At 51.1% G+C, this 27,287-nt stretch overlaps 1 protein-coding gene across 1 annotated transcript; it reads right to left on the reverse strand.

Annotated features, from left to right (window-relative positions):
• Nucleotides 1-1,365: 1,365 nt before the first annotated feature.
• Nucleotides 1,366-26,589, reverse strand: ATP6V1B1 (ATPase H+ transporting V1 subunit B1). The gene is made up of 14 exons (XM_052649183.1): nt 26,472-26,589; nt 19,412-19,467; nt 7,937-8,035; nt 7,637-7,730; nt 6,992-7,069; nt 6,305-6,444; nt 5,650-5,751; nt 5,084-5,181; nt 3,926-4,049; nt 3,615-3,765; nt 3,290-3,372; nt 2,014-2,118; nt 1,686-1,815; nt 1,366-1,529 (listed from the first exon to the last, which is right to left on the reverse strand). The coding sequence occupies exons 1-14, from the start codon at nt 26,587-26,589 to the stop codon at nt 1,366-1,368; spliced, it is 1,542 nt and encodes a 513-aa protein (XP_052505143.1).
• Between the last annotated feature and the right edge of the window lie 698 nt (nt 26,590-27,287).

Here is a 27,287-nt window from a genome sequence, read left to right on the forward strand (position 1 = left end):
GCAAAGCTACAGAAATAGGAAGATTAATGATTACCTTGGACTAGGGGAGGGGAAGGAGTAGAAGGAAGGGTTTGAGGAGTGATAACACAGGCTATAGGGTTTCTACTTGAGGTGATGACGGTGTTCTAAAATTGGTTGTCGTGATGATTGCTCAGCTCTGAATACACTAAAAGTTGTTGAATTGTACAATTATAAATAGGTAAATTGTATGCTATGTGAATCATATCTAATAAAGCTATTAGTAAGTAAAAACAGCCCTGTGCCCTGTGGACTCCCAAAAGCTTTCCCTAAAATGGCTATAAATTGTCTTGGGGATGGCAGTTTTATTCTCAGGGCCTCCTTTGGTGTCAGCTCGTTTTTTTTGATATGGATCATTTTTTAAGTCTTTTTTGAATTTGTTATGATATTGCTTCTGTTTTGTTTTTTTGTTTTTTTTTTCTTTGGTGGGAAGGCATGCAGGATCTCAGCTTCCCAACCAGGGATTGAACCTGCATCCCCTGCATTGGAAGCCAAAGTCCTAAGCGCTGGACTGCCAGGGAAGTCCCTGGTGTCAGCTCTTGATCCAAGAATTCCAGCCTGGTTCCATAACACACTGACCCAGAAATGAGACACAGCCTTTTGGTGAAGATCTAGCTTCCCAGCCTTCCCTGCCTTTTAGGAAGAATTCATGACTTCACTGTAGATGGGACAGAGGCGGCAGTAAGGGAGGGCATTACAGAAGAGTGGGCAGTTTTCAAAGGAGCATCAGTATCCTGGTTTTTAGGATGCTCTTCACCCATTTCTCAACTGGGGGCACTTTTCTTCAGGCTATCTCCCCAGCAACTCCCCTAGAGCAAACCAAATTCCTTTCTGGCATATCTTAAGCAGACATCTTTTGTGGCCTTAAGACTGTGCTTTCTATGGCCCATGACCTCATATTCCTAAGATACCTATCAAGACACTTTTTAAGGAAGATAAATATTTCCCTAAGAAGAATTATGTTGTTATTGGTTAAGACACTAATGTGTTTTTTCTTTTTAAGGTAGAGAGAATAGTTTAATGAACCTCACGAATCCATCACCCTCAGGTCCAACAATCATCAATGTTTTACCAATCTTGTTTTTACATGAGATAAATTCTTATGGGATGGGGGCTACTTTTAAAATACAAATGCTCCTATCAGAACAAGACAGAGAATACAGGCTTAACCACCTTCTGGTTCTCAATTCGGGGAATCCAGGGAGAGGACTGGAACTTGGGAGCGGCCTCCTCTCTCCTCATAGCCTGTGGCGGGCTGAGGGAGGGCCCGGAGTTGGTTAAGGTGTGTGGACCATGAGGATGGGGGCGGTCCCTGGACCCTGCCCCGGGGCCAGCTTGCGGGCGGGGCTACAGCGCAGTGTCGGCTTCGGGGTCCGGCGGCGCCCCCTCGCGGGAGTAGAATTCATCGATGATGTTCTGCGGGATGCGCTTCAGCATTTCCTTGGGAAAGATGCGCAGCAGCTTCCAGCCCAGGTCCAAAGACTCGAACACCGAGCGTTTCTCGTAGGGACCTAAGGACAGAGCAGGAGTGTCAAGGGTATGTGTGTATGTGTCTGTGTGTCTGTGTGTGTCTCTGTGTGTCTGTGTGTCTGTGTTTGTGTCTGTGTGTGTGTGTGTGTGTGTGTGTGTGTGTCGGAGTAAGGCGGTTGCTGCCTGAGTGCCCTCACCCTGGTTGATGAAGTTCTTCTCAAACTTCTGCAGGAATTCCAGGTAGAGCAGATCCTCGGAGGTGAGCGCCTCCTCCCCCACCACTGCCTTCATGGCCTGCACGTCCTTGCCGATGGCGTAGCAGGCATACTGGTGAGGGGGGCGAGGGGATCAGCAGTCACGGCAGGCTTACCGCAGGAGTCCCGTGTTCCCCCATCTGACTGTGCATCCGGGAACCCCAAAAGGGGAGGGATCGTTTGCCAGAAGAAAAGCTCGTGATCCAGCTAAGGCTCCAGCCTCCCGGCCTCTGAAACCAGCTCCCCACCAGCCCATGGGCTCACTCCTTACCAGCTGGTTGGAGACATCTCCATGGTCCTTTCTGGTCATGCCCTCCCCAATGGCGGACTTCATCAGCCGCGACAGGGAAGGGAGGACGTTGATGGGGGGGTAGATCTGCAGGGAGCCGAAACAGGGAGTGGCAGAAGCAGGGCCCGAACTTTCCCCTCCTTCCCACCTCTACTTGTCTTCCCTCCCTCTGTGGTTCTCCTGAGACTGGTCCTTATTCATCCCACGGAAAGATGGGCTGGTCACACCCCTCCCCCTTTATCTCCCACAAATCCTGGGGCTTGGGTATCAGTTCAGTTCAGTTCAGTCGCTCAGGCGTGTCCGACTCTTTGTGACCCCATGAATCGCAGCACGCCAGGCCTCCCTGTCCATTACCAACTCCTGGAGTTCACTCAAACTCATGTCCATCGAGTCGGTGATGCCATCCAGCCATCTCATCCTCTGTCATCCCCTTCTCCTCCTGCCCCCAATCCCTCCCAGCATCAGAGTCTTTTCCAATGAGTATACAAGTGTCTAAATGTGTGTGCCTAGAATGGAGGGGGAAGTTAATGAAAGTCTAGCTATTTAAAAACTTTTGATTATTATTGAGATGAAAACGAGCTGAAACTTAATAGTTCTTAGCTGCAAGGAAAGAAGCTGCCAAACAAAGAGGAAACAGTTATGGGGGTGACCTTTAACCTCAGATGGGACAGGCATATTATTCACCACCTACTTGTGTCAGTTACCTATTGTTTTTGTTCAGTAAAGCAAACTACTGGAAAGAAAAGAGAATTGGCATTTATTTTGTATCTATCATCCGCTAGATGCTTTCTATATCTATATATACTTTTATACTGTATACTTTTTTGTTGTTTTGGGTTTTTTTGGGGGGGGGGCTATACTAGGTGACATGTAACCAAGTATTGAAACTGTGCCCCCTAGCAATGGAAGCATGGAGTCCTAACCACTGGACCACCAGGAAATTCCCACCAATTTATTTTGTTCTCCACAATGCAACTGTGTGATATGTATTATCATTCCCATTTTACAGATGTGGAAACTGAGGATTAGAGACATGAAATGATTTTCTAAAGATCCCACAGCCAAGGAGGCTGGACTCCACCCAGACTTGTCTTCTGTCTGGGGACCAAACTGTCTTCGTGGGGATTAGCTCCTGTTTGGGGTTAGCCTTGCCCGGCCCCTCCTCATTCACTAGAGGTGAAGTGCAGTGGGAAGCAGCACACTGGTTATTAGTCACTGTCTTTGGAGATGGTGGAGAGAGTTGGAGAGGGGACGGTACCTGTCTGTTATGAAGCTGTCTGTCTACGTAGATCTGTCCCTCTGTGATGAAGCCCGTCAGGTCTGGGATTGGGTGGGTGATATCTGCAAGGAGAAGCATTGGAGAAGCATAGATGGTGCTCAGGTCTCCACCCACCCAGGGCCATGTAGGTTCTGTTCCCGCACAGGAGTGGGTGACAGGTGGAGGCAAGGAAGGGACAGTGCCTACCCTGCTGGAGGAGTGGAGCTACTGTGCATCTATGGAAAGAAGCATGGGTCCTGTCAGTGTCTGGGTGGGACGGGAGGGCAGGGGACTGCAAGGGGCAGTGGGCAGGGAGGTGGCTCACCGTCATTGGGCATGGTGAGGATGGGGATCTGAGTGATGGATCCACCCCGGCCCTCCACGCGACCCGCCCGCTCGTAGATGGTAGCCAAGTCAGTGTACATGTACCCGGGGAAGCCTCGGCGCCCGGGCACCTCCTCTCTGGCAGCTGAGACCTGCAATACCCGTGGGCCTTAGGGTAAGAGGATGATACAAGGAAGGGGCATGGGGGGGTTCAGTGACCATGAGGAATGGGGTGGGGGCGGGCCTGTGTGGGCCAGCTCTGGGCTCATGACTAGGGGGGCTGAGCCCGACCCCCCTCGCCAGCCAACTCACCTCCCGCAAGGCCTCCGCATAGGAACTCATGTCCGTCAGTATGACCAGCACGTGCTTCTCACACTGGTAGGCGAGGAACTCTGCTGTAGTCAGTGCCAGGCGCGGGGTGATGATCCGCTCGATCCTGCAGGTATGGCCAATGGTTAGAGCACCTGGAGGCCAGGCCTGTGCTCCATTTAGCCCCCGTGCTGCGTGGAGAGTGAACTTGGAAGCTGGTACAGTGCACAGAGGCAGAGGACTGGGGAAGATGAGCCCTAGCCCCTAGCTCCCAGGTCCAGGCCATGGTTCCTGGGAGACTGGGCCCTCAACCACATCCTGCTGTTCAAGGTGGGAACAGGGACAGAGGCTGGGACGGGCAGGCAGGGAGCTGGGTGAGAGGGCCAGGCAGGGCCCGGAGGGCAGATGGCGTGTCAGAGCTCAGCAGCTGGCGCTCTGCATATCCCTCCCCGAGGGCACCTGGGCTTGGGTCAGCCAGAAAGCTCCCACTCTCTGTGTCCTCAGGGTTCCTTCCTTCCTGTTCCCGTCTCCGTTCCTGAGCACACGTGCGGGCCATACACTTGCCTGCCTTGCAGCACCTTCCCTGGTGAGGGCTCCGGGGCCCTTCCTCCCGCTCCAGACGCCCAGACCCCGGGCCCTGTGCCCATGGCACTTTTCTATAGGATACCATCTGGGCCTCCTGCACTCTGCTCCCTAGTTTCTGGAGTACCTTCAGCTCCCAGGACAGTTTTTGGTTATCGGTTAGGTTATTAGTATTAGGTTATTATTAGTATTAGGTTTTTTTTTTTTTTCATCACCCAACCTACAGATTTAAATTCACATTTTCTCAACTTTTAAAACGGCAGTTTTTCTAAGCAAATGTTTTAGGGAAATACCTCTTTAGTGGTGACCTTGTGGAAGCAAGTCTAAGATGAGGAGCCCTGACTTGGGGCAGTGGCTGGAGGCAGGTTGTAGGGAGGGTGGATGGGCTGCAGGCGGCCAGCAGGTGGTGGTCTGGCTCTCGCTATCTCCTCCTGCACTGTCCCCACCTCTTCCCCAGCCTCAGTTTCCCCATCTGCACAACGAGGGGTTGCTCTCCCAGCTCTGGCGAAGCCTGAGACCTGGGCTCCGGGTCTTGGAAGGGGGCAGGGCCTGCTGCCTACAGGTAGTGTGGGTGCTCACGTGGGGTCATTGGCCAAGTTCAGGAAGAGGCAGACGTTGCCCATGGTGCCGTTCTGCTCGAAGTCAGACTTGAAGAACCTGGCTGTCTCCATGTTCACCTGGAAACACAGCAGGGAGGGCTGGAGGCGGGGCCAGGCCCCTTCCATCTCTTCCAGTAAAGCCTATTACTATAGGAAAGTATAGCTACTACCAGCTATCAGTCAGTAGGGTCTCATCAGAACCCCAGAGAGAGGTTCAGACATCAGGCTGAGCTGCTCGGTGTCACCCTGCTCCTCACCTGACGCGCTAAACCTCTTGTTCCTCTGAGGGCCCCTGGGTTCCCCATCCCAAAACCATCTTTTCTCCCCTAATTTCCTCCTTTCCCAGCTGCCCCAGAATCCTCTTGGGGCTGCTGTGGGGGACACACTGCCCAGCCCTCATTCACACTCTTGCCTCTATCAACAGACAGGCCAAGTTCTCAGCGAGAAGGATAATGCCTCCACCCTTAGACTGGGTAGGCCTGGGGCCAAGGGGCCAAGGGCCCGCCTGCCACCTACAGAACTTGCCATCTGTCCAACCTCTCTTACCCCCATGGCTGCAAAGACGATGGCAAAGTTGTCATCATGATAGTCCAGCACGGCCTTGGACTTCTTCACCAGCCCAGCCTGGCGGCAGATCTGGGCGGCAATCTGGGGACAGAAGGAAGGACATCAGAACTGGAGCCTGAGCCGGCGCCTCCGGGCGCCACTGAGAAGTGTGGACAGGGCGGTGCTTAGTCCATCCTCCTGCTGAGGCCTTAGGTGGGAGGGACCCAAGGTCACACATGGAAGGGCTACCCTGGTTCCTACAGCCACTCCCAGGGGAGGGGCTGCCCCAGCCCAGGGTGCATCTCACGAAGAGCAGGGTGGGAAACAGTTCCAAAGAACAACTACCTACCTCAAATTTGGAGCAACTAGGTCCTTCAGAACCCCCTGTCCCCCCACCTCATGCTGGGATGTCTCTGGGGCTGGTGGTGTGTGTGGTTACCAGATCCAGGATGAGCATGTGTGTAGGCAGAAGGCAGGGACACTTAGACCTGTGCAGCCCTGAGGCCTGGAGCTGCTCCAAGACAGCTGCCGGTGGCCCTAGCTCCGCTGGCCCCTGCCCGCTCGGCACAGGAGGCACCCTTGCTGGCCCACGAGTTCTGGCCTCTGCTCCTTCCCTTCCCCTTGGTGGTGCCTGCAGGCCCCACGCAGCCCTCACCTCATTGTGGGGGAGCCCAGCTGCTGAGAAGATGGGGATTTTCTGACCACGGGCAATGCTGTTCATGACGTCGATGGGCGAGATGCCTGTCTCGATCATCTCCTCGGGGTAGATGCGGTCGTGGGGGTTGATGGGCTGGCCTGGGAGACGGCAGTCACAGGCCCTGCAGGAGGGTTCAGGCCCTTCCCCGTGTACCGCCCCCAGCCCTGTCCCAGTAGCGCTGCAGGACATAATTTTCTTCAATGATGGAGATGTGCTCTAACTGCGCTGCTCAGGATGCAGGCCTGGCCACCTGTAGCTACTGAGCACGTGCAGTGGGGTTGTGACATGAAATTTTATTTCATTTGAATTAGTTTGTATTTAAATAAAAACCACAGCCCATTGCTCTGTTGGATGGTACCATCTAGGCACGTTAGAAGCGGCAGAGGGTCTTGGGCATGTGGGAATTTGCACAATGATGATGGCATTTTATAGGAATGGGACGTGAAGTGCTGCTGGCCCCGGACAGGGAGGCCTCTGCCGCTGTTGTGTCTCACCTGATCCGCCTGTTGGTCTGACCAGTCCTGGGGGTGAACCCTGGGCAATATCTGAGGCAGAACTTCCAAGTGTGAGGTGACACAGGCTGTGAATGGGGTGGGAAAGGTGGTTGGAAGCTGGGTCCTGAGAGGGGTCCAAAGCCTCACTTACCGTTGATGTCCAGGAAGTCCTCTGCCATCACCACTGGCCCCTTGTCAATGGGTTTGCCTGAGCCGTTGAAAACCCGACCTGGGGGTGGGTGAGGGGGCTTGGAGAATGCTCAGGACCAGCCCTGGGTCTCACACTGCTGCTCACCCTCCACACCTCCACCAGCTCCCACCTGTCCCTCCTGTCCCAAATGCCCCATGTCCCCCCACCCTCAGTCCTCCGTGACCCTCAGGGAGCTGGCTACGTGACTGTCTCCTTGGGGGCCTTCCCTCCTCTCCTGGAAACCTTTACAGGCCAGACCTTGGCCGGGACAATGGCTCTAATTAAGGGCGTGTTAGAGCTGGAGAGAGGAGAGAGCCAGGGATGGCAGATCCTGGGAGAGAACTGGGGGATGCACAGTTCACTCCAGCCTGACCCCAAACGTCCTCGTCCTCTAGTTTACTGAAGTTGCCTTCTTCATGTACTGAACACTCAGGCCCTGAGTGCTGGCTGGGGGTCAAAGAGAAGGCACAACCTCTGACCTCACAGGGCTCCCAGGGGAGGCAGACAGGTAGGGAGGCAATGACAGCGCGGTCTGTTAAGCACTTGGTCAGGGACGCTGGACTAGATGGACAGAGGGGCGATCCACCCCCCAACCCTACCCCTCACCCAGCATGTCCTCTGACACTGGGGTCCGTAGGATGTCCCCTGTGAATTCGCAGGTGGTCTTCTGGGCATCAATCCCAGAGGTCCCTTCAAACACCTACAGGATAAGAGGTTAGTTACTTTAACAGGGGGTTTGCTGGGGAGAATGGGGCCTCCCACTCTAGGCTCCCTTTGTGTCCAGCTCTGGGCAAGGTGCTTTCAGGGAAAACAGGCCATTTTCTGCTTTTGGAGTTTATGACAGTGTGGACACTTTGTGGGTTCATTCATTTATTCAACCAGAAACATCTTAGTGACACCACTTACCTGCACAATTGCCTTGGTCCCAGACACCTCGAGCACTTGCCCACTCCGCTGAGTCCCGTTGGGGAGGGTGAAGTTGACAATCTCAGCATACTGGGCAAACTGGTAGGAGGGGAGAGCAGCCCAGAGTGACGGTGAGACCAGACAGTGAGACAGAGACAGTGAGACACTCCTCCCTGTCTCCCCCCGCCCAGCCGTCCCCAGTCTGAAACGCCTTTCTCCCATCTTGTGCCCAGACACTCTTGGAATTGAACTTGAGAGACTGGTTAAGTGGAAAGTTTGAATTCTGTTTGCAAGGCAGTATACTTGGGTGGGTAGGATCACTGACTTTGGAGTTGGAAGACCAGGGTTAGAATTGAAACTTTGACACTTAGAAGCTGTGTGACCTTCTGGAAGTTACATGATGTCTCTGAGCCTTACTTTCCTCATCTTTAAAGTGGGAATAATACTAACCCCTCTTTCACAGGGCTGCTGTGAGAAGGAATATATACTATATAGTAAGTCATTATCTGGCACTGGGACCTTGTAACAGCTCAATAGTTATTATGGCTGTTTAGGTCTCCTGACCATTGTTTCTGCCCCTGTGGACTAATGATGAACACACTGGCAAAGTGCTCTCCTTGGCTCCCACGTGTCCCCATCGACCAGTGGCAATCTTTCCCTAGTCACGGGGCTGGGATCAACTCATGTGTAGTCCTCACAGTCTTCAGGAATAAAAAGAATCAGGCAATCACCTCTCTTTTGGTTAAGATCAAGTGAGGTATTCATTCTTAGTGTTAGAATCAGGCCGATATCTGGAATATATAAAGAAATCTTACAACTCAACAATAAAAAGACAAATACTGGACTTCCCTGGTGGTCCAGTGGTTAAGAAGCCGCCTGCCAGTGCAGGGGACACAGGTTTGATCCTTGGCCCGGGAGGATCTACAAGCCATGGGGCAACGAACCCCGTGAGCCCCAACTACTGAAGCCCGCACACTGCAGCCCGTGTTCTGCAACAAGAAGCTAAGAGTACCGCAACCAGAGATGAGCCCCTGTTCACCACAACCGGAGAGAGCCCATGTGCAGCAATGAAGACCTGGGGCAGCCAAAAGCTCATTTGTTAATTTAAAAAAGGTGAATATGCCATTTTAAACTGGGAAAGGATCTAAATAAACATTTATCCAAAGAAGATATACATATGCCCAACTAATTAGTCATTGAGCTTGCCTGGTAGCTCAGCTAGTAAAGAATCTGCCTGCAATGCAGGAGACCTGGGTTCAATCCCTGGGGTGGGAAGATCCCCGGGAGGAGGGCATGGCAACCCACTCTAGTATTCCTGCCTAGACACTCCCCATGGACAGGGAAGCCTGGCTGGCTACAGTCCCTGGGGTCACAAAGAGTTGGACACGACTGAGCGACTAAGTAAATAGCACAAACTAGTCATTAAAGAAATGGAAACACACAATGAGATAGCACTTCACACTCATGACTCTAACAAAGACAGATAAGAACACGTGTTAAGGTTGTGGAGGAACTGGAACGCTCAGACACTGATGGCGTGAAGGTAAAACTGTGTGGCCAATTTAGAAAATAGTCTGGCAGTTTCTGAAAAGGTTAAACATAGAGTTACAATATATCCCAACAATTCCATCCCCAGGTGTATACCCAAGAGAAATGGGAACACATATCCACATAAAAACTTGCATGTGAAGGTTCATCCAGCGTTATTTATAATAGGCAAAAAGTGAAAACAACTCCAAAGTCCACAAACTGATAACTGGATAAACAAAGGTGGGTATCCATGCAGTAGAATACAAGTCAGCTTTAAAAAGGGATGAAGTACTGATACAGGCTACAACACGGATGGACCTTGAAAACTTCACGCGAAGTGAAAGAAGCCAGACACAGCAAGCCACAGGGGACGTGGCTCCATTGACACGAAATGGCCAGACTGGTCAAATCCACAAAGCAAAAAGATCAGTGATCGCTGGGGACTGCAGAGAAAGGATTGGGGCGGCAACCAACAGGTGCAGGGCTTCTCTCCGAGGTGATGAGAATGTTCTGGAATCAAGTAGTGCTGACGGTTGCACAAGTCTGTGTACAGACTAAAACCCACTGAACTCTACACTTGAAAAGAGCAGTGTTTACAGTATATAAATTATAACTCAACTTGAAAAAACGATCAGTCTTTCCCTCCAGGATCACAGATAGGCAGGTGGAGGGCCACCCGGTGGGAATCCCCAAGCTCTGCTGTCTGCATGTGCCTCAGGAGCCGAGTTCTAGAGCAGGCTGCGAGCTGGCCGCAGAAGCTGGGCTGAGGGGCAGCCCCTCCCCTCTAACCCTGGTCCTCAGCTCTGGTCAGCACCAGGAGAGCTAAGTCCTCCACCTGAGCCTTCTGCCAGGAGAGGTACTGAAGAGAGTATATAGCGTCGCCCGGCATCCCTCAGCTTGCTGCCCACCCATCTTGCTTCCTTGATTCACTTCAGGGAACGTCATAATCATAATCCAATAAAAATAAACGATGAAAAGACAGTGCCGCTCCATGCAGTGTTTCTAATATTCTGGGAAATTAAAGCACTCCTTTAAATTACTCCTTGGACATTAGAGGAAATCAGAAGTAAAATGACAGGGGAAACAAAAAATAATAAAAAGGACAGCACTTCATGCCACAGCTGACAGCAAGCTGTACAATGTTTTCTGACCATGAGCAAAGTAAGGTAGAAGCCGATAACAAAAAGACAGTGAGAAAAATCTTCCTACCTTTGGAAATTTTGAAACATTCTAAACATCAGGTTAGAAAACATTTAGCACTAAACAAAAATGAAAACTTTTTCGACATATATGTGACACATTTAAAGTTTTAAATGCTTGTGTTAGAAAAGAGAAAAGGCAGAGGTAGTTTTGAATGTATGCAACGTGAAAAGTCAGAAAAAAGTAACAGCATTAACATCCCAAATCAAGTTGAAGAAATAATAAACGGGCAGAGATCATTGAAAAAGAAACAGATACATAATAGAGAAGATCATCAAAGCCAAGCTGGTTCTTTGAAAACGTAATAAAATAGACAAATCTCTGGCAACACTAAGAAAAAAGACATGAGTAAATGTCGCAATAAAAAAAAGTCAAAATTAGCTGTACTAATTAATACTATTAAAAAATAATTTTAAACTTAGGAATAACTTCATGCAGCATTTCAGATCTTAAATTAAATGAATACATTTCTTGAAGAATACGAATTAAATCCAATGAAAAACAAAATAGAAAGCCAGGATACACCTATAATCTTCAAGATATCAGATAAATAACTTAAAATATTTCCATGAAGAAAACATGAGTCCCAGATAATTAGTGAGTTCTAACAATCAAGAAACAAATAATTTGAAACTTACTTAAGCTCTTCCAAAGACTGAAAGAAAAACTCAAGTCTTAATTCATTTTATGAGTCAAGGATAATCGATACAAAATAAGATATTAATGGGAAAATTATAGGTAATCTCAGTCATGAACATATATGCAAAAATACTAAGCAGATATTAGCAAATGAAATCCAGCAACGTACCAAAAAAGACCAAGTTACAAACAAACCAAGGACTCAAAGAAAAAATTTAAAAAAACAAAAAATGAAGATAAATGCACACTCACACAAATAAAAATTAAAAAGACTAAGCTAGGATTATTCCAGGAATTCAAAGTTAGTCTAATATTAGAAAATCTACTAATATGTTTACCTTATTAATGAATTAGAAGATTAAAAAACACATTATTTCAACAAGTTTTAGAAAAAGTTAAAAGTTAAAACCCACAATTAAAAACAGAAACAAACAAAAAGAACAAAACTATTCTTTGAAAACAGAATAAAAGGGGAATTCCTTAACCTTAAAAAGTAGCCTCAGAAAACTTATAGAAAATAATATAATGTATAAAACATTCTCTTTAAAAATAGAAGCAAAACAACACTGCCTGCTATCATCATTCCATTCAGCTTTATTGGAAGAACTAACAAAAGTAATAAGATGGAGAGAAGATAGAGATTAGAAGAAAACAAAACTGTAAAATGAAAAACTCCCAAACCCCAAATCTAATAGATAGTATCCCCGAAGAAACTATAGACTAATTTCTCTTATAAATACAGATGCAGAAATTATAAATAAACTATTGGTCAGTCAAATCAAATAGTATATTAAATAAATAAACAAGTATGACCAAGTAGGGTTTATTCCAGCCACACCAGCTTAGATCAACCAACCTTTGGGAATCAGTCAACATTTCACAACATTGTTCATAATAATAGGGAGTTTGTGAACCTAAAAGAAAAATCACATGGGATTATGTAAATAGAAGCCAAAAGGCTTTCGATATAATCTAGCAGTCGTTTTCTAATGTAGTTCTATGTAAAATAGGAATGGAAGGTAACTCCTTGCATACTAGACTGTTTACCAAAGCCAGCATCAATATCTTTGTAAATGGTAAAATGCTAAACCCATTTCATTTTCAATAAAATCAGTAAGGCACAGAAAGAGATGCTTATATCACCATTGTTACATAAGATTGCTTTGGAAATTTTAGTTTATATAGTAAGACAAAAAAAATTTGAAAAGTATACTAAACATAAATAATGATCTGTTTTGTCTTTTTAGAATTTTCTTTTTTTAAAAAAATTATTTTTTAACTGAAGAATAATTGCTTTACAGATTTTTACTGTTTTCTGCCAGATATCAACATGAATAAGCCATAGATTGTTTTTTGAAAGGTTCAGAAATGTTGAAGAAAGGCTGTGGAAACATTCCAGATTATAGAAGGCTAAACAGACATGATGATTAAATGTGATAGCTGGCAGCCCTATTCCAGAGGGAGAAAAATGCTGTCAGAGACTTAGTGGGCCAGCTTACAAACTGGAATATGGATTGTAGATTAGATAAAAGTATCAGTGTCAATTTCGTGTTGATAACTACTGTGGTTATGTAAGAGTATATCCTTATTCTTCAGAAGTACACACCAGAGTTTTGGACATAAATTATCCTCTAAAGCTCTAAAGAAAATAAAAACAAAAACACATACACACACACATACACTCAGAGCAAATGCTAGAACAAATAGGTATATGGACATTCCTTGCATTATTTTTACTTTTGCAACTTTTTATAAATTTGAAATTGTTTTAATAAAAAGAAAAATTAAAGTATGCCAATGGAAAAAGAGACATGATTCCCTTTATTTGCAGGTGATATTGTATATTTAAAAAACCTTCAGAGGAGCTAGTTAAAAATGAAAACAAATAAAAACAACCCCACCCAGAATTAATAAGAAAACTTGGCTGTATATAAGATAAATATATAACAATCAATCTCAGATTATTTTCCATTATATGTTATTATAAGATTTGAATATAGATCTCTGTTATACAGTAAATCTTTGTTGCATAGCTATTTTAAGTAGCTTGTACCTGTTAATCCCATTCTCATAATTTATTTCATAATCTGAAGAATAAAATAAAATGGAGTCACTCTTGGTTTGTTTCTCTTCATTAAGTTTTATAGCCATGACTTTTCTTCTGTGTATGTTTGCTATACCTCAATTGAACTTAAAACAAAACAAAACTGAATCACTTTGCTGTACATCTGAAACTAACACAGTATTGTAAATCAACTATACTTCAATTTAAAAAGAGTGTGTTTCTCCCCAAAAGAATCACAGAATGTTAAAAGGGATCATTCAACAAAATGTATGCAAAAAGCAAAAAAAAATCATTCTCTCTCTTTTCCATTCCAGCAATAAACATAAGAGGAAATGGAGAAAAATATTTCATTCACAATAGGGTCAAAACCCATGAAATATCTGGAAATAAATTTAACAAGAAAAGTACAAGAAAATAATAAAATCTTACTAAAGGACAGAAAACAAGCCCTGAGCAAATGGAGAGCAACAGTGTTTTCCAAAACAGTATGACTTACTATCATAAAAATTCAAACCTTTTCAAATGTATAGAAATTCAATGCTTCCCCAATGGATTGTTTCTCCTGGAAGTAAAAAATGATCTTAAAATCATTTAAATGTTTGACAATATCCAAAAGCAGTTATGGAAAAGATTGGGAGTGGAGGACTTGCCTTGTCAGATATTAAAACATGCTCTAAAGCTACTGAGGTCAAGTGGTCAGTGTTGGTGTGAGGAAAACAGAGATGTGGGAAGGCTACAGTTCAGAAACAGAGCCCAGAGTTTAGGAGATTATTATAGAACAAATGTGGCATATGTGTTCATAGGAGAAAAGAATCTATTGTACGAATGGCTCTAAGATAACTGGGTATCTACTCCCATCATAAACTCAAAACAGACTCCAGGCATATAAAGTTTTAAATGTAAAACTAAAACAAAACACCAGAACTTTTCTTCTTTCCCTTCTTACGGAATAATGTAGCTAAAAACTGGATAAGAGAGACATCTTTAAGCAAGATAAGAAATCCAGAAGCCACAAACAAAAAATAGAAATCTTTGATAACATAAACATTTGAAATTTCTGGATGACAAAGATACCATCAGCAAAGGTGAACAATAAACAAAGCGAAATGTAGAACTCAATGCGTTGGAAGAGTTCACAGAGAAGGAAGTGAGATGCCAACAGAGAAAGACACTCAACTCCCCCTAGTCATCAGGGAAGTGCAGCTAGAAGCAAGACAGAACTAGTCTTAGCTATTAGGCAAAGTTACAGGTGAACACATTCAGGGATGAAAAGATGCTAGAAGTGGGTCCTCTCATGTATCACTGCCTTGCTGGACAAGCAATTTTGCTCCAAGTTGTCAATATCTATATAAAAAGAAATATACGCTTTGAACCAGCAGTTCTATTTTGGGAGAATGTATCCTGCAACAATAAAGGCTTCCGTATACAAGGGATATATATTGCTGTACCATTTGTAACACCAAAACCTGGAAACTGGCGGAATGCCCATCAAAAAGGAAGTACATCACAGTACGGTCATACCACCGGAAATCCAAACCACAGTCACTATCAAACAGGATAACTAAAACCTACCACATGGAGGAAATACTCCACACATTTTAAGAGAATAACAAGCACCAACATTCATATTTAGCATGCTTGTATTTGCCCACATATAGGATCTTTACTTGGTTATCAAGAGGTTGGGAATACAGAGGTCAGGAGCAAATAGTTAACTTTGTGTTTTTAATTTCACTAGTTACAAAAAGCATGTGTGTGCATGTAATTGAAATATAAAAAAAAAGTTTGGGGGACTTCCCTTCATTGCAGGGGGTGGGGGGTTCCATCTCTAGCCGGGGAACTAAGATGTGGGAGGTGCCCCGTGAGGCCAAAAAAAAAGAAAAAGAAATGGAGACATATTCAAGTACAGTGATGTGGCTGTCACCATCATTACCATCGTTATATCCCCTGCTGTGCACAAGCCAGTGACCGTAAGGGCCAGGGAAGAGGGGTGGACGGCTCAGTTCCCCAAAGGGGTGTGAGCAAGACGGGGTCCTCTTTCCCAGGGCACCCCTCTGGGGTGGAGCCTGAGACCGGAGGCTTCCCAGCTCTGACAGTAGCTCTGGCTCGGGCCCCTCCTTGTCCTGTGAAGAGAATGCCAGGAAGGCGATCTTGCTCTCCCCTCAAGCACCCTCAGATCCCGCGGAGTGGGGACCCTGGGAGAGGGAGCTCGCTCCAAGAGGAGTGCTCTGAGGTCCGCTGAAGGGACCGGCTTTGGCTTCGCGACCACAAGAGGGAGCCCGAGAGCAAGGACTAGCGGGGTGGGGGCCGGGAAACCGGCGAAGCGCGCGTCCCGGCTCCTTCCCCTCTCCTGCTCTCCGTGGGCCTGCGTGGCCACTGGCCTCGCTGTCTGTGGCGCAGATGGGAGGCTGCTGACCTCAGGAGGAAGATACTGGACAGAGCCCCGGCCCGAGTGGGCCCCAAGGCAACCACGCAGTGGGCCCGAGAGAAGACAGGCAGGGGGGTGACAAAACCGATCTTTGCGCGTGCGGGGCGGGGCGGGGCGGGGGGGTGAGGGAGAGGGGAGAGGAGGTGGCGCGCGGAGTGGCCCTGAAAGATGAAACAGCAGAGACAATGAACTTTAAGCAGCAGGAAGGTTACAGCCAGACGGAAGGAAGAGCTGTCAGAAGCATGGGGAAGGCATGGAGAGTACTGTCCAGAATCCTTTAGGAAGAAAATGCCAGTTACTTATTTGCGGGGAGGGGTGGGCTTAGCCACTTAGAGCAGGGTGTGCAGCGAGAGAATTCCAGTGTGCAGCAAAGAGCTTGGATTTCTACCCTGTTTCCCAGCCACAGGCCTGATTCTCTCAGTTGGTTACTAAGAGGATTGCAGGGAGTGTGGACGGTTCAGTGCAACCCTCTTCCTTCGCTGCAGATTCAGCCCCGACCCCAGCCAGCCAGGGGGCGGCACAGGGGCCTGGAAAGTTCCTAGCAAGCCTGGCAGGATGTGTACAGGGTGTGCTGCCTCCCCGACCTCTGACCCTGACAACACCCAGGGCAGTCTGGGGACTCCTCCTTGGAGACTGTTGTCTGAGCTGATACACACAAGCTTTTTCCCTGAAGTTTGGGAGCTGCCACAGACATCTGGAACCAAGTCTGGTAGATAAGGTGAGTCTCAAATAACGGCCAGTTGGAAACACAGAATATAGGCACCAAAGATCCTCGAGAGCAGCGGTTCTCAGTGTGGTCTGGCCCTCCAGGCAGCAGTAGCCACTGGGAACGTCTCAGGAATGCACATTCTTGGGTCTCAACCCAGGCTGCTGACTCAGAAACCACTGCTCTAGTGAAATCTCTCTAAAGTATTCCAGGCAGGTGGACGTGAGATATCCAGACTCCTGTTTAATGCTTGCAGAACCTGTGCACTTGTGTATGTGTGTATGAGTGTACGTGTGTGAGTGTATGAGTGTGCTTTTGTGAGATCAGGTCTTGGAGTGTGGCTATTCAAGAATCTAGAAGAGTCCATTTTATACTTGACAAAGCAGAGATGTGGCATTTTCTGGGTCACAGACCCTAGAAAATCAGATTAAACTGTGGAAACTATGCCCCTCCCCTTCAGTGCAGAGGCATATGACTATTTCCTTAAAAGGTTTGGGTACAATCTCCAAGCCCTTAGCACCTGGCCAATAACTTTGTATTTATTTTTTTGCCAAGTGGAATCTTAGTTCCCTGACCAAGGATCGAACCTGGATCGCTGCAGTGAAAGCACTGTATCCTAACCACTGGACCACCAGGGAATTCCTAAGAAAATTCTTCCCCCCAGCTATTTTTCCTTTTGAGCAAGATGGAAGCAGAAAGAGTTATTGCCTGTGTGATTCAGTTTGGGCAGAAGGTGGCGCTATAGAGACAGAATTATGGCATTTTTGCCCAAGCAACTCTAGAACAAGGGATGTGAGACAGTAGAGAGAGATGCATAGAGGTGCCTTCTCCATCTCCTGCACTTATGAGGCTATCAGCTGCTGGCTCCTTTCCTTCCCTCTGCAAGCCCAGGGTTCTCTGATTCTCTCCATCACCCAGTTACTATGTTCTGCAAGAGTTACGGATGCATCCAGGAATCTCAGGATCATAGCCTGGGATCTATCTCCAGTTTCATAGTCCAGCCCCAGTTTACAGTTGACAATAGGTGTCTGCATGGACACTGACTCTCCTTACCACGCAGCGCCCTGTAGAGACTGACAGGTAGGGAGTGTGATGGAGGTGGGCAAGGGAGCAGGAGATTCACTGACTATTTAATCAGGCATATCAGCATATTCTAGCTCTTCTCGAGGAGGAATAATAACAATACATTTATCTGACTTGATCCCCACAACAGCTCTATTGTCAGTTAATAGATGAGGAAACAGGTTCACAATCCTAGACAGATGGTTCTCAAACTTCGGGGAACATCAGATCACCTGGATGGCAATGAAAAAAAGCTTCTGGGCCCCACCCTCAGAGTTTCTGTCAGTCTGGGGTAGGGCCCTAGAATCCGTATTTCTAACAAGGTCCCAGGTGATGCTTATGCTGCTGATCTAGAATTGACAGGTAGTTAATAGAAAGGGGGGGATGATCTGGGATTAAAATTCAAGAAGTCTGAGTCACACTGTCTGTCTGACCCCATCACACTTCTTTCCAGGACATCCCCAACACTAATGGGCCCAACTGTGATGTCCATATGAGCTTGGAATCTGTTTTCCAGAAATGAGTGGGTCTGATCTTTTTAAGAGGGCCAGATTTTGACAGGCCCATAATCAGTCATGCTCTTAAATTCATTCATTCATTCACTCACCCTTCCTTTGAACAAACTGAACAAGCATGATGGGCTGGGTGTTCAGTAAAAGTGCAATGTGCAGCTCTGGGAGCCCAGGATTCAAAAACACCATCCAAGTCCAATTGTGGGGGTTAGGGAGAAGATTTGGTCACCACATGTGGCCAGCTGGTGACCAAATGCCTCGATGGATGCTGCTGGCAAGACAGCACACGAAGTCAACAGCAGGGACAAGCTCACCGTCCAGAAGGCTAAGAGAGGCTTCCAGGAGAAGGTGAGTCAGAAGAAGCGGGGAGGAAAAGGTTGTTGAGAAGGCAGAGTGTGTGCAAAGTCCTGGAGACACCAATGGGAGCTCCACACAGAGACAGTGTGGGTTTCTAAGTGGGGAAGGGAGAGTGGTGAGACGTGGAGAGGTGTGCAGGACCCTACCGGATGCAGGGTCTGTATGGTGAAGGCATGGGGGGCCCTAGTGAATTAGGAGTAGGGGAGGGAAGGGGTTGGGACTGCATGGTAGAGGATGGGAGGGCGCTAGGCTGGGGACCCAGAGACCACGGCTATGGGAAAGGGGCAGTGGGCGGGAGAATGCTGGGAGACAGGGGTCCAGGAAGGGAGGAGTCTAGGATGGCGCCCAGATCCAGTTAGGGGGTGGGAGACAGGGGTGGGATTCACAGTGGGGGAAGCAGAGTGACCTGGGAGCTTTGCAGGGCTCTTTGTGTCTTGAGAATCCCCAGCCTCGAACTCAGAATACTTCCAGTGTCTGCCATGGTCCTGCAGTTCCCAGGGACACCAAGTCACCCACACCCTCCACCATGAGGCATACTTCACTTTCCACTCCAGCTGCTGGCTCCCAGGCTGAGGTATTCCGAAGACCTTTGAAAACCTCCAGGTCTGGAGAAAAGTTAGCTGCCATCCCTCTGCCAGCCACTTCCTCCTCTTCCCTTTAAAAAAAATCCCTGAGCGACTGGTGGGAGATTCCTGCCCTGGGAGAAGTTAGATACAGCCATTCTACTGGTGAAGAAAGAGGTGTGATAGCCCAGTAGGCCCTGCTGATGGCTGGTAGGAGCAGGTCTCTTAAAGGCCAGGGTGGGGCCCACAGAAAAAGTGGAGGAGGAAACCCTGGGTAACTGAGGGTGGGGGGATTAGGAAGAGTGGGATGGGCACCTGGGAGACCCCTAAGGGCAGGGCAATTTAGAAGAAATCAGTGCAGGGGCAGTGAGCACTAAGATTTAATTGTCCCTGGGAAGAGATGGAAATCTTACCTTGACCTGGTCCAGCACCACCAGGGGCCCATTGACGCTGCACACAGTCCTGTAGGCTGGGGGGAGGGTGGAGGCGGGTGAGGGTCTCATACTGACAGACAGACAGACTCACACACACACTCAGAATCATCCTCTGCCTTCCCTCCCTCTAAGCACCACCCCCACCGCTCTCGGGACCCGGCCATCAGGATCATTAGCTGTGACAGGGCCAGCCACCATTGCTGTAAGGGTCATGCCCCTGTCCGCAGGGCCCCCGCTGTCTCGGACACCTGCAGGAGGCTGGGGGAGGGCCAGGGCCAGGGCAGAGGCCTCCCCTCCCCTCCGCAGCCAGCCAGAGGGCTTTCTTATCCCTGAGACCGCTCTGGCCTCAGCCCCCACTCACCCACTCCCTCCTCTCTGACCCACAGCATTTCCGAAAGCTGGAGATTCGATAAGAGCTGCCCTCTCTACCCCCCGCCCCACCCCTGGCAGGACCACACTCCTCTCCATCACCCACACTGACTGGGCACTCTGTGTGTGAGTGGGGTGGGGGGTCCAGGCATCAGGGAGAAAGGCTGGCAGGGCCCTGCTCCTCCATGAAGCTGGGTTCATCGGGTGCCTGTGGGGGAGGGGAGAGAGCCGAACCACAGGGGAGGACGAAGCAGACTGTCCCCATGCTGGTGGCTGGAGAGACCCGAAATGGGAGCGTTAGCTTGGCTCACAGGGGAAGATTGGGCAGGACATCATGAAATATTTTCTGGCTCCAGTTCTGGGGACCCCAACAGGGGAAGCGTGGACTGGCAGGCAGGAAGCTTGCTTGGTTCTGTGAGGGGCTAGCTGAGGGCCCCTGAGCCCCATCCCTTCCCCAGGCTCCTTTCAAAGTGCCAATGAGACAACTGGGCGGAAGGAGCCTGGCAGGGCGGGATGGTTGGGGGTGCCTTCGAGGTCGCTAGGTCACTTCCAGGCTGGAAGGGCCTCCGGTGGGAGAGGAGTCCAGCCCTTTTCTCAACAGGCCAGGAGGATGGGGCCCAGAGGAGTGGGAAGCCTGCCCAGGGTCACAGACTTTTGTGGCAGAGCAGGGACTGGGCCCCCCACCCACCTCGTGCTTCCCATCAGACCACATGGCTCCCAGCCACCTGCTCTCATGGTTCCAGGAAGCTGGCTGCCCAGCTGCTCCGCCAGGTGAAGCTAAATGCCCCAGCCCACGCCCTCCCTGGTCTAAGGCTCAGTGGTCAACCCCTTATTTTTGTGAGATCTAAGTTCCTTTCCCAGGGACTTGGGCTAGGAAGACCAAGTGTGCCAGGGGATCTTTGCACAGATGTTTGCCTGGTTCTCCTGAGCAATTAGGAAAACTCAAGAAAGAGAAGTTCTTCTTGGACTTGGGCCCCAAGCCAGGGCCCTCCCTCACCTTCCTGCCCTCAAACCACCACCCACCTGAACCATCTTCTTTTCCCATCTTCCATCTTAGCCAGGCCCACCCCAGTGGCACCGGGAACCAGGCTCTAGAGAGGGCTGCGCCCTGGAATCCCCAGCCAGCGCTCCCTCTCTCTGGCCTTCCCATCAAGCAAGCTCTGGTATCTTCCCTCTTAAAACCATGCGCTCCACCCCAATCCTCATCCAGCAGTGATGATCACAGCCCAGCCTCACACAAGCCTGGCTCCATTGCCCTCTCTTCCTGCTGTCAGGGAGGATGAATGGGGTGTGGCTTCGTGGAGGCACCCCACACCTCATGCTCCAGCATGGCTCTGCCCTGGGAAGGGACGACAGCTTGGACGTGTTCGCCTCCGCAGCTCCCTGGAGGCCCTGCCCTAATCGCCCTCCTCGGACCTCCTCCGACCTCCTCCAGCTACTCCTCACCCTATTTTCATACCTTTGGATGCTGAGACCTCAAGATGGTTACCTGGCTCCGACCTCTCACATCTGCCCTCCAAGCTCTGCTTCCCTCCCTCTCTCCCGTCAAGCCTGACATCAGAGGCCTTCTCAGTACCAGGCTATGCAAATAAAGGAGGCAAATAAAACATGGAGCCTACAATTTAAAAGGGGCCAAAGTGGCTCAGATGGTAAAGAATCCTCCTGCAATACAGAAAACCTGGGTTCAATCCCTGAGTTGGGGATCTTCCCCAAGTGGGTATGGCAACCCACTCCAGTGTTCTTGCCTGGAGAATCCCATGGACAGAGGAGCCTGACGGGCTAGAGTCCATCGAGTTGCAAAGAGTCCGACATGACTCAGAACTAAGCACAACACAAAGAGGAAATAATTGCCAACTGCTACAAATGGAAAGAGCAGGGTGGGTGGGGATGGGCTGGAGGAGGCAGCTTGCAGAAAGAGCCATTTGAGCTGAGGCTCCAAGGTCAAACGGGGTCATCCAGGCAGCCCCCAGAGAGCTGGACGAAGGGCACAGCTGGCCCAGGTGAGGAGGTCCTGAGGCCCGGAGAAGGGCATCGTGGCTGGTGGGTACAGGCTCAGTTTCCCTGTGAAAGAGGACGCGTGAAGGCAAGGGTGCCTGCAAAGGCACAGAAGACCTGGCCTCTGGAGGGGGAGGACAAAGGCTGTGGCATCACCCTCCCCACCAAGAAAATCACCCAACAGCCACAAATGCCCTTCCTGGCCAGGTGGCATTTTGCCCACATCCTCTGAATTACCAGGACTGTGTGGAGTGGAGAGGGCTGGGGAGCCCAGCGGAGGGAAGGTGGGGGACTGCGAGGACAGAGGGAAGGTGCGGGACTGCGAGGACAGGGGACGGAGCATGGGGCAGGGAGACCCCGCATTTCCAGGGAAGTGCTGGCATCTTACTGGCCTGTGGAGAAAATACCAAGGCCAGCCTGAAGAAAGATGAAGCGGGGAGAGTGCGGGGAGGTGGGGGTGCAGGAGGGGAAGAGTGGCCCCCAGCAGGGCCAGAGATCCCCAGGGAGTCATTTCTAACTCTCTTTCAATTTCCCCCCTTTGTTCACAGCTGGCTCCCCCCAGTTTCACATCTTGGTGATACCCAACATCTCTACCTGCGGAGGGGAGGAGTGGTGATGGTCACAAAGAAGGGAGTGATCTGGGTGTGGGGCTGAGGGAGCCAGGCAATGTGCTTGCCTGAGGCGGGGCTGGGAGCTCCATCCAATTCTCAATTCCACACAGTATGTCTCGAAGTTCCAGCTCATCACAGCCCCATCCACAAGCTCCCTTCCCAGGCTTCTGGCAGGCCTGGAGCTGGGCTCTCATTGCTGACTGAATACAGCACTGGGGGCGTACCTAGTAGCTCAGCTAGTAAAGAATTTGCTTGCAATGCAGGAAACCCCGGTTCAATTCCTGGGTCGGGAAGATCCCCTGGAGAAGGGATAAGCTACACACTCCAGTATTCTTGGGCTTCCCAGGTGGCTCAGCCGGTAAAGAATCTGCCTGCAATGTGGGAGACCTGGTTTCAATTCCTGGGTTGGGAAGATCCCCTGGAGAAGGGAACAGCTACCTACTCCAGCATTCTGGCCTGGAGAATTCCATGGGGGTCACAGAGTCAGACAGGACTGAGTGACTTTCATATGGCATAGCAGATAATCCAGTTATATGGCCATTTCCATCCAGCCTCTGGTGACTGGCTGCCTTCAAGGCCTCGCCCTTGACTGACCAGATCCTTTCCCTCTGAAACCCCACAGCTGGCACCCAGGAGAGAGTCCTGCTTTCCAATCTGTCTGTTACTTGAGGCAGATCGTGTCTCTCCCCTCAAACTAGGGGTGTCTCCTCTGTCGGACTAGACAGTGTCTTTTCTTAGAGCCTTTCTGGTTTGGACACAGCCAAGGTGGTGGCTGTGCAACAACGGTGTCCTTGATTGGAAGCCAGGCCTTCTGTCTGCACCCATGCCCAACTCTGACTGTGTCCATTGCATGGAGTGGCAAACTGAGGCCCAGGAAGTCGACTGATTTCTCCTAAGGCTCAACACAAATCAAGACAGTGTCTGGTGATGCTCAGGCCTTAGAGCCCCTACCCCAGCCCCGGGGCATGCCCCTGACCCCGGAGGTGCTGCTGGAGGCAGGGGTTGAACCAGAAGACCCCTGAAGGGCACAGGCCTCCAGAGACTTTGCAGACACTCCCTCCAGCTGCTCTGTCTACCCCCTCTCCATTGTCCCAGCTGACACTTCGGGTTGTTCTCCGGGCTGCGGGCCCCTGCCTGCCCCCACCTCCCCACCGCCTTCCCTGTCAAAGGCTCAGCCGGGCTCCGCTAATTAGGGCCGGCCCGCCACACCTGCAGCGTCCTGGGAGCGGACTCAGGCGGGCGCCCATGCGTGAGGCCAAGGTGGGGGCAAGCCTGGGGCAGCAGGTCCTGCACCTCCTCCCTGATCCCCGCTGGAGGGATTAGGGGAGGGTGGGCAGGGGTTGGGAGGGTTTTTAGAATCAGCCCAAGACCCTGAGCGGTGGAACTCTCTCCGTGTCACCTCCCCGGCCCTTCGGTCGAGGAAACCAAGGCGGCCGGCGGTTTGGCACTCAAGTCCCTAGGCGATCTGACCTGGCTCCAGCCCTCCTGCCAGCTGGTTCGTCCTAACCTTTGCCCCGGCTGTGCGCCCCGACCTGTCTCCCTACCATCTTCTGCCCCACACAGTCAGCTAAAGCCCCAGGTCACCTCCTCTCGGTGCAGTACAGCTCTAGCTCTGAGGAAGGCAAAGGGGTCCCAGGGTGGATACTGCCGGGTCCCTCCCCATCCTGATTCCACCCCACTCTCCTTTCTGACCCAGTCCCCTCCCTCAGCCACTGCAGAGAAATCACTTTTGATGCCTCAGGACTCTTTAGTCCACCTCCTCCTCCAGGAAGTCTTCCCCTGGTCTCATCATCCCCACTCATGGCCAAGTGAGCTGGGTGGCAGGGAACCAGCTGCCCCACCCCCTGTCCCCTGGCCCTCTGGTCCCCCAACTCTCCTCCTGGGCTCTTTCTGTCTCTACAGGAAGTTCTCTTGTCTGGAAGTGCTTAGAGTCCCTAGGTAGGGGGAGGAGGGCAAAGAGAGACACAGGAGTCCAAACCCCCAGGGAGAAACAAACCCTCCAGGCTTCCGAGGAGGAGGGGGGAGTTGGAGGAAACTGCAGAAGCACGCTGAGGAATCCAGCCTCCCTCGGGTGGGCTGCCGGCCGGCCCGGGCCCCTGGGTGGGTGCTGGGAGGACACTGGTGTGCGGCAGAGGCACAGGAGTGGCCTTTGTCATCGCAATAACATCTTTAACACAGGCGAGGAGCGAGGGGCTCACCCTGCGCTGACCCGTGACTCTGGGTCGGCTGTTGGGTGTGAACACAGTCGCCTGGGTAGGGGCCCCATGGCGTGGACTGGGGGGATGCTGCTGCCCGGGCTTCCAGCCCCGGGTCAAACCTCCTGGGTGTTGCCCGTTGTGCCATGGCTTGTCGACTATAAATAAGCCGGCTGGGAGGGGACTGGCGGGAGGGGATCCTGGGGTAAGGTTGCACCCTGGGAGGGCACATTCCAGGAAGGAGGAAAGGGAGCCAGACCTCAGACCCAGCGCTACTCAGCACCCAGGCAGCTCTCCCATTCTCACAGGGGGAGGGGGAGGCCATCAGAGGGCCTGGACAAAGGTCAACCAACTCTGCTCAGGTCTCCAGGTCTGGGCTCGGACCCAAGGGGGACCTCGTCACTGCACATTTCTGGGCCTTGGTGACCCCAGCTTTGCCCTAGGGGAGAGTCTGGACCTTCATCTTCCTTGGCCCCCATAGCACCTCCGTGATAAATCTGACCCCACTCAGCTTCTCCTTGGCTGGGGTTTTCCACGCCCCTCAGTGCCCCCACCTGGAGCTGCTCCCTGAGCCCTGGGCCTGGTCATTCTGTTCCGCTCTCCACTCTCCATGGTGTGGGCGTACTGCACCCCAAACTCTCAGCTGCCCTGGTGGGGCTGGCTGGCTACAGACGGAGGGGTGGCTGTTACCAGAGTCCCCTCATACACACCCTCTTGGGAGCCTCTGGCTCTGCTTAGCTGGTGCCGGCCAGGCCGGTTTACTCCAGTGAGCTGGGTGTCTGAGAATCCAGTAATTTGCCATACCAGACCAGGGAATGTGACCTTGGACAAGGAAAGATGACGGGCGGGGGTGGTGCGGGCTTCGGCCCTGGGGCCTTACCAGGTTTTTGACCCCAGACATCTGGACTTGGCCCATGTCTGCAGGACAGGCTCTGAAGCCACCCCCAGCCCCCCTTAGAAGCTCACAAGGGTCTATCCAGCACCTACAGCACCCACACCCGACACCTGGGTGTGGGGAGGGGGATCCTGGGGTAAGGTTGCACCCTGGGAGGGCACATTCCAGGAAGGAGGAAAGGGAGCCAGACCTCAGACCCAGCGCTACTCAGCACCCAGGCAGCTCTCCCACTCTCACAGGGGGAGGGGGAGGCCATCAGAGGGCCTGGACAAAGGTCAACCAACTCTGCTCAGGTCTCCAGGTCTGGGCTCCGCTCTCCATGGTGTGGGCCCTTCTCCCAGCCGCTCACACACAGGCGTGTGACATCATCTGACCACAGTCATCCATGTTCTCCCTGTGAGCCCACATGCTGGCACACACACCCCCTCACCCGAGTGTACAAGCATGCACACACTGTCTCACACATTTCCCTTCTGATGGTACACACTCTCAAGCTGTCACAATCATATTCACACACATATATCATCCAAGTGGAGATGGGAGCACACACACCCCCCAGGCACAGCCCTTCCCCAGAATGCACACACCACGAGAGGACACACAAGGGGTCACACGTTCCCCATCTGAGAATGCACACAACTCCTCATGCTGAGTATTCTGGGATGCATATGAACACACCCCAAACACATTCACACAGGGGCACACACGCATGTTCTTGGGGGCAGTTGGGAGTTCTCTGTGGACTTGGGATCACAGGAAGGTTCCTGCAGCTACTCCGCTGCCACTCCTCTGGGGTACCCTGGGCTGGGGACCTCCATCCCCCCGCCCCGCCCCCCCCCATCTTTGCCACCCCGCAGGACCGAAGGTCCCTAAGGTCTCCCCAGGTCTGGGTCCTCCTCTGACCCTGAGGCTAAGAAGCAGGGCCTGAGGACGCAGGAGTCCACCCGACCACACGGGCTGGGGGTCATACTCACTGACGCGGGGGTGGGTGATGTAGTTTCGGGTGACCGCCTGCACGTGATCTCGGGCAGCGCCCAAGCTCGCACCTCCGCCAGGGAGACCCCTGGGCCTACTGTCTACTTCCGCGGCCATGGCGAGGTGGTGGGCTGGGAGCGGAGTGCCTGAGCCTCCCACAACTCGGGCCGAGCTGGAGCTGGAGAGAGCCGGCCGGCCTCCTCGGGCAACCACCCCTCCTTCCACCCTCTTCTCCTCTCCCAGGGTTGACTGTAAACACGGAAACCTGGCCCTTTGGCTCAGAGCCTTCCAGATCTGGGAGGTGCCCTGGCCACCTGGGAGGGGGAGGCTGGGGGAGGGGCAGGGGCGGGCTTCTCCCACCTCTGTCAGCCGGTTCCACGCTCCTGACCCAGCCGTGCAGCTGGTTTGAACTCAACCCCTTCCCCTGGAGCCTCAGGTGCTGCTACAGCCTAAGCCCCTCACATCTCCTCTTGGGCTCACCCCCACCCCGCCCCCCCACCCCCCAAAGCCCATTTCCAGAAGCCTGCCATCTCCTTAGGTCTTCTGTCTTCCCCAAATGCCCTCTCCCTGCCCCATGCCCCCTTACCCTGACTACTTCTGGGTACCTCTTCCTCCTGCAGAATTCCATGATCACCTCTGTTTGAACATCTATAGATCATTCTTGGGCCAGCTTCAGGGCCACCTCCTATAGGAGGCCTTCCCTGGATCCTCCAGCACCGTGGATTCACACACATCTGATCTCTTCCTATGTCATGCCGTTCTGGGGACTTGTCTCATTGCCACCTGGGGCTGTGAGCCCCTAGGAGCTCAGCCTG

The sequence above is a fragment of the Budorcas taxicolor genome, chromosome 11 (assembly GCF_023091745.1).
Source record: "Budorcas taxicolor isolate Tak-1 chromosome 11, Takin1.1, whole genome shotgun sequence".
Lineage (NCBI taxonomy): Eukaryota > Metazoa > Chordata > Mammalia > Artiodactyla > Bovidae > Budorcas > Budorcas taxicolor.

Bases quoted from the DNA above. Each gene is read 5' to 3' on its own strand.
- ATP6V1B1 (XM_052649183.1), bottom strand. From the start codon at position 26,589: ATGGCCGCGGAAGTAGACAGTAGGCCCAGGGGTCTCCCTGGCGGAGGT. The intron at 19,468-26,471 runs GTGAGTATGACC...CCCTCCCCCCAG, and splicing joins CATCACCCACCCCCGCGTCA to CCTACAGGACTGTGTGCAGC. The intron at 5,182-5,649 runs GTAAGAGAGGTT...CTGTGTTTCCAG, and splicing joins TCGTCTTTGCAGCCATGGGG to GTGAACATGGAGACAGCCAG.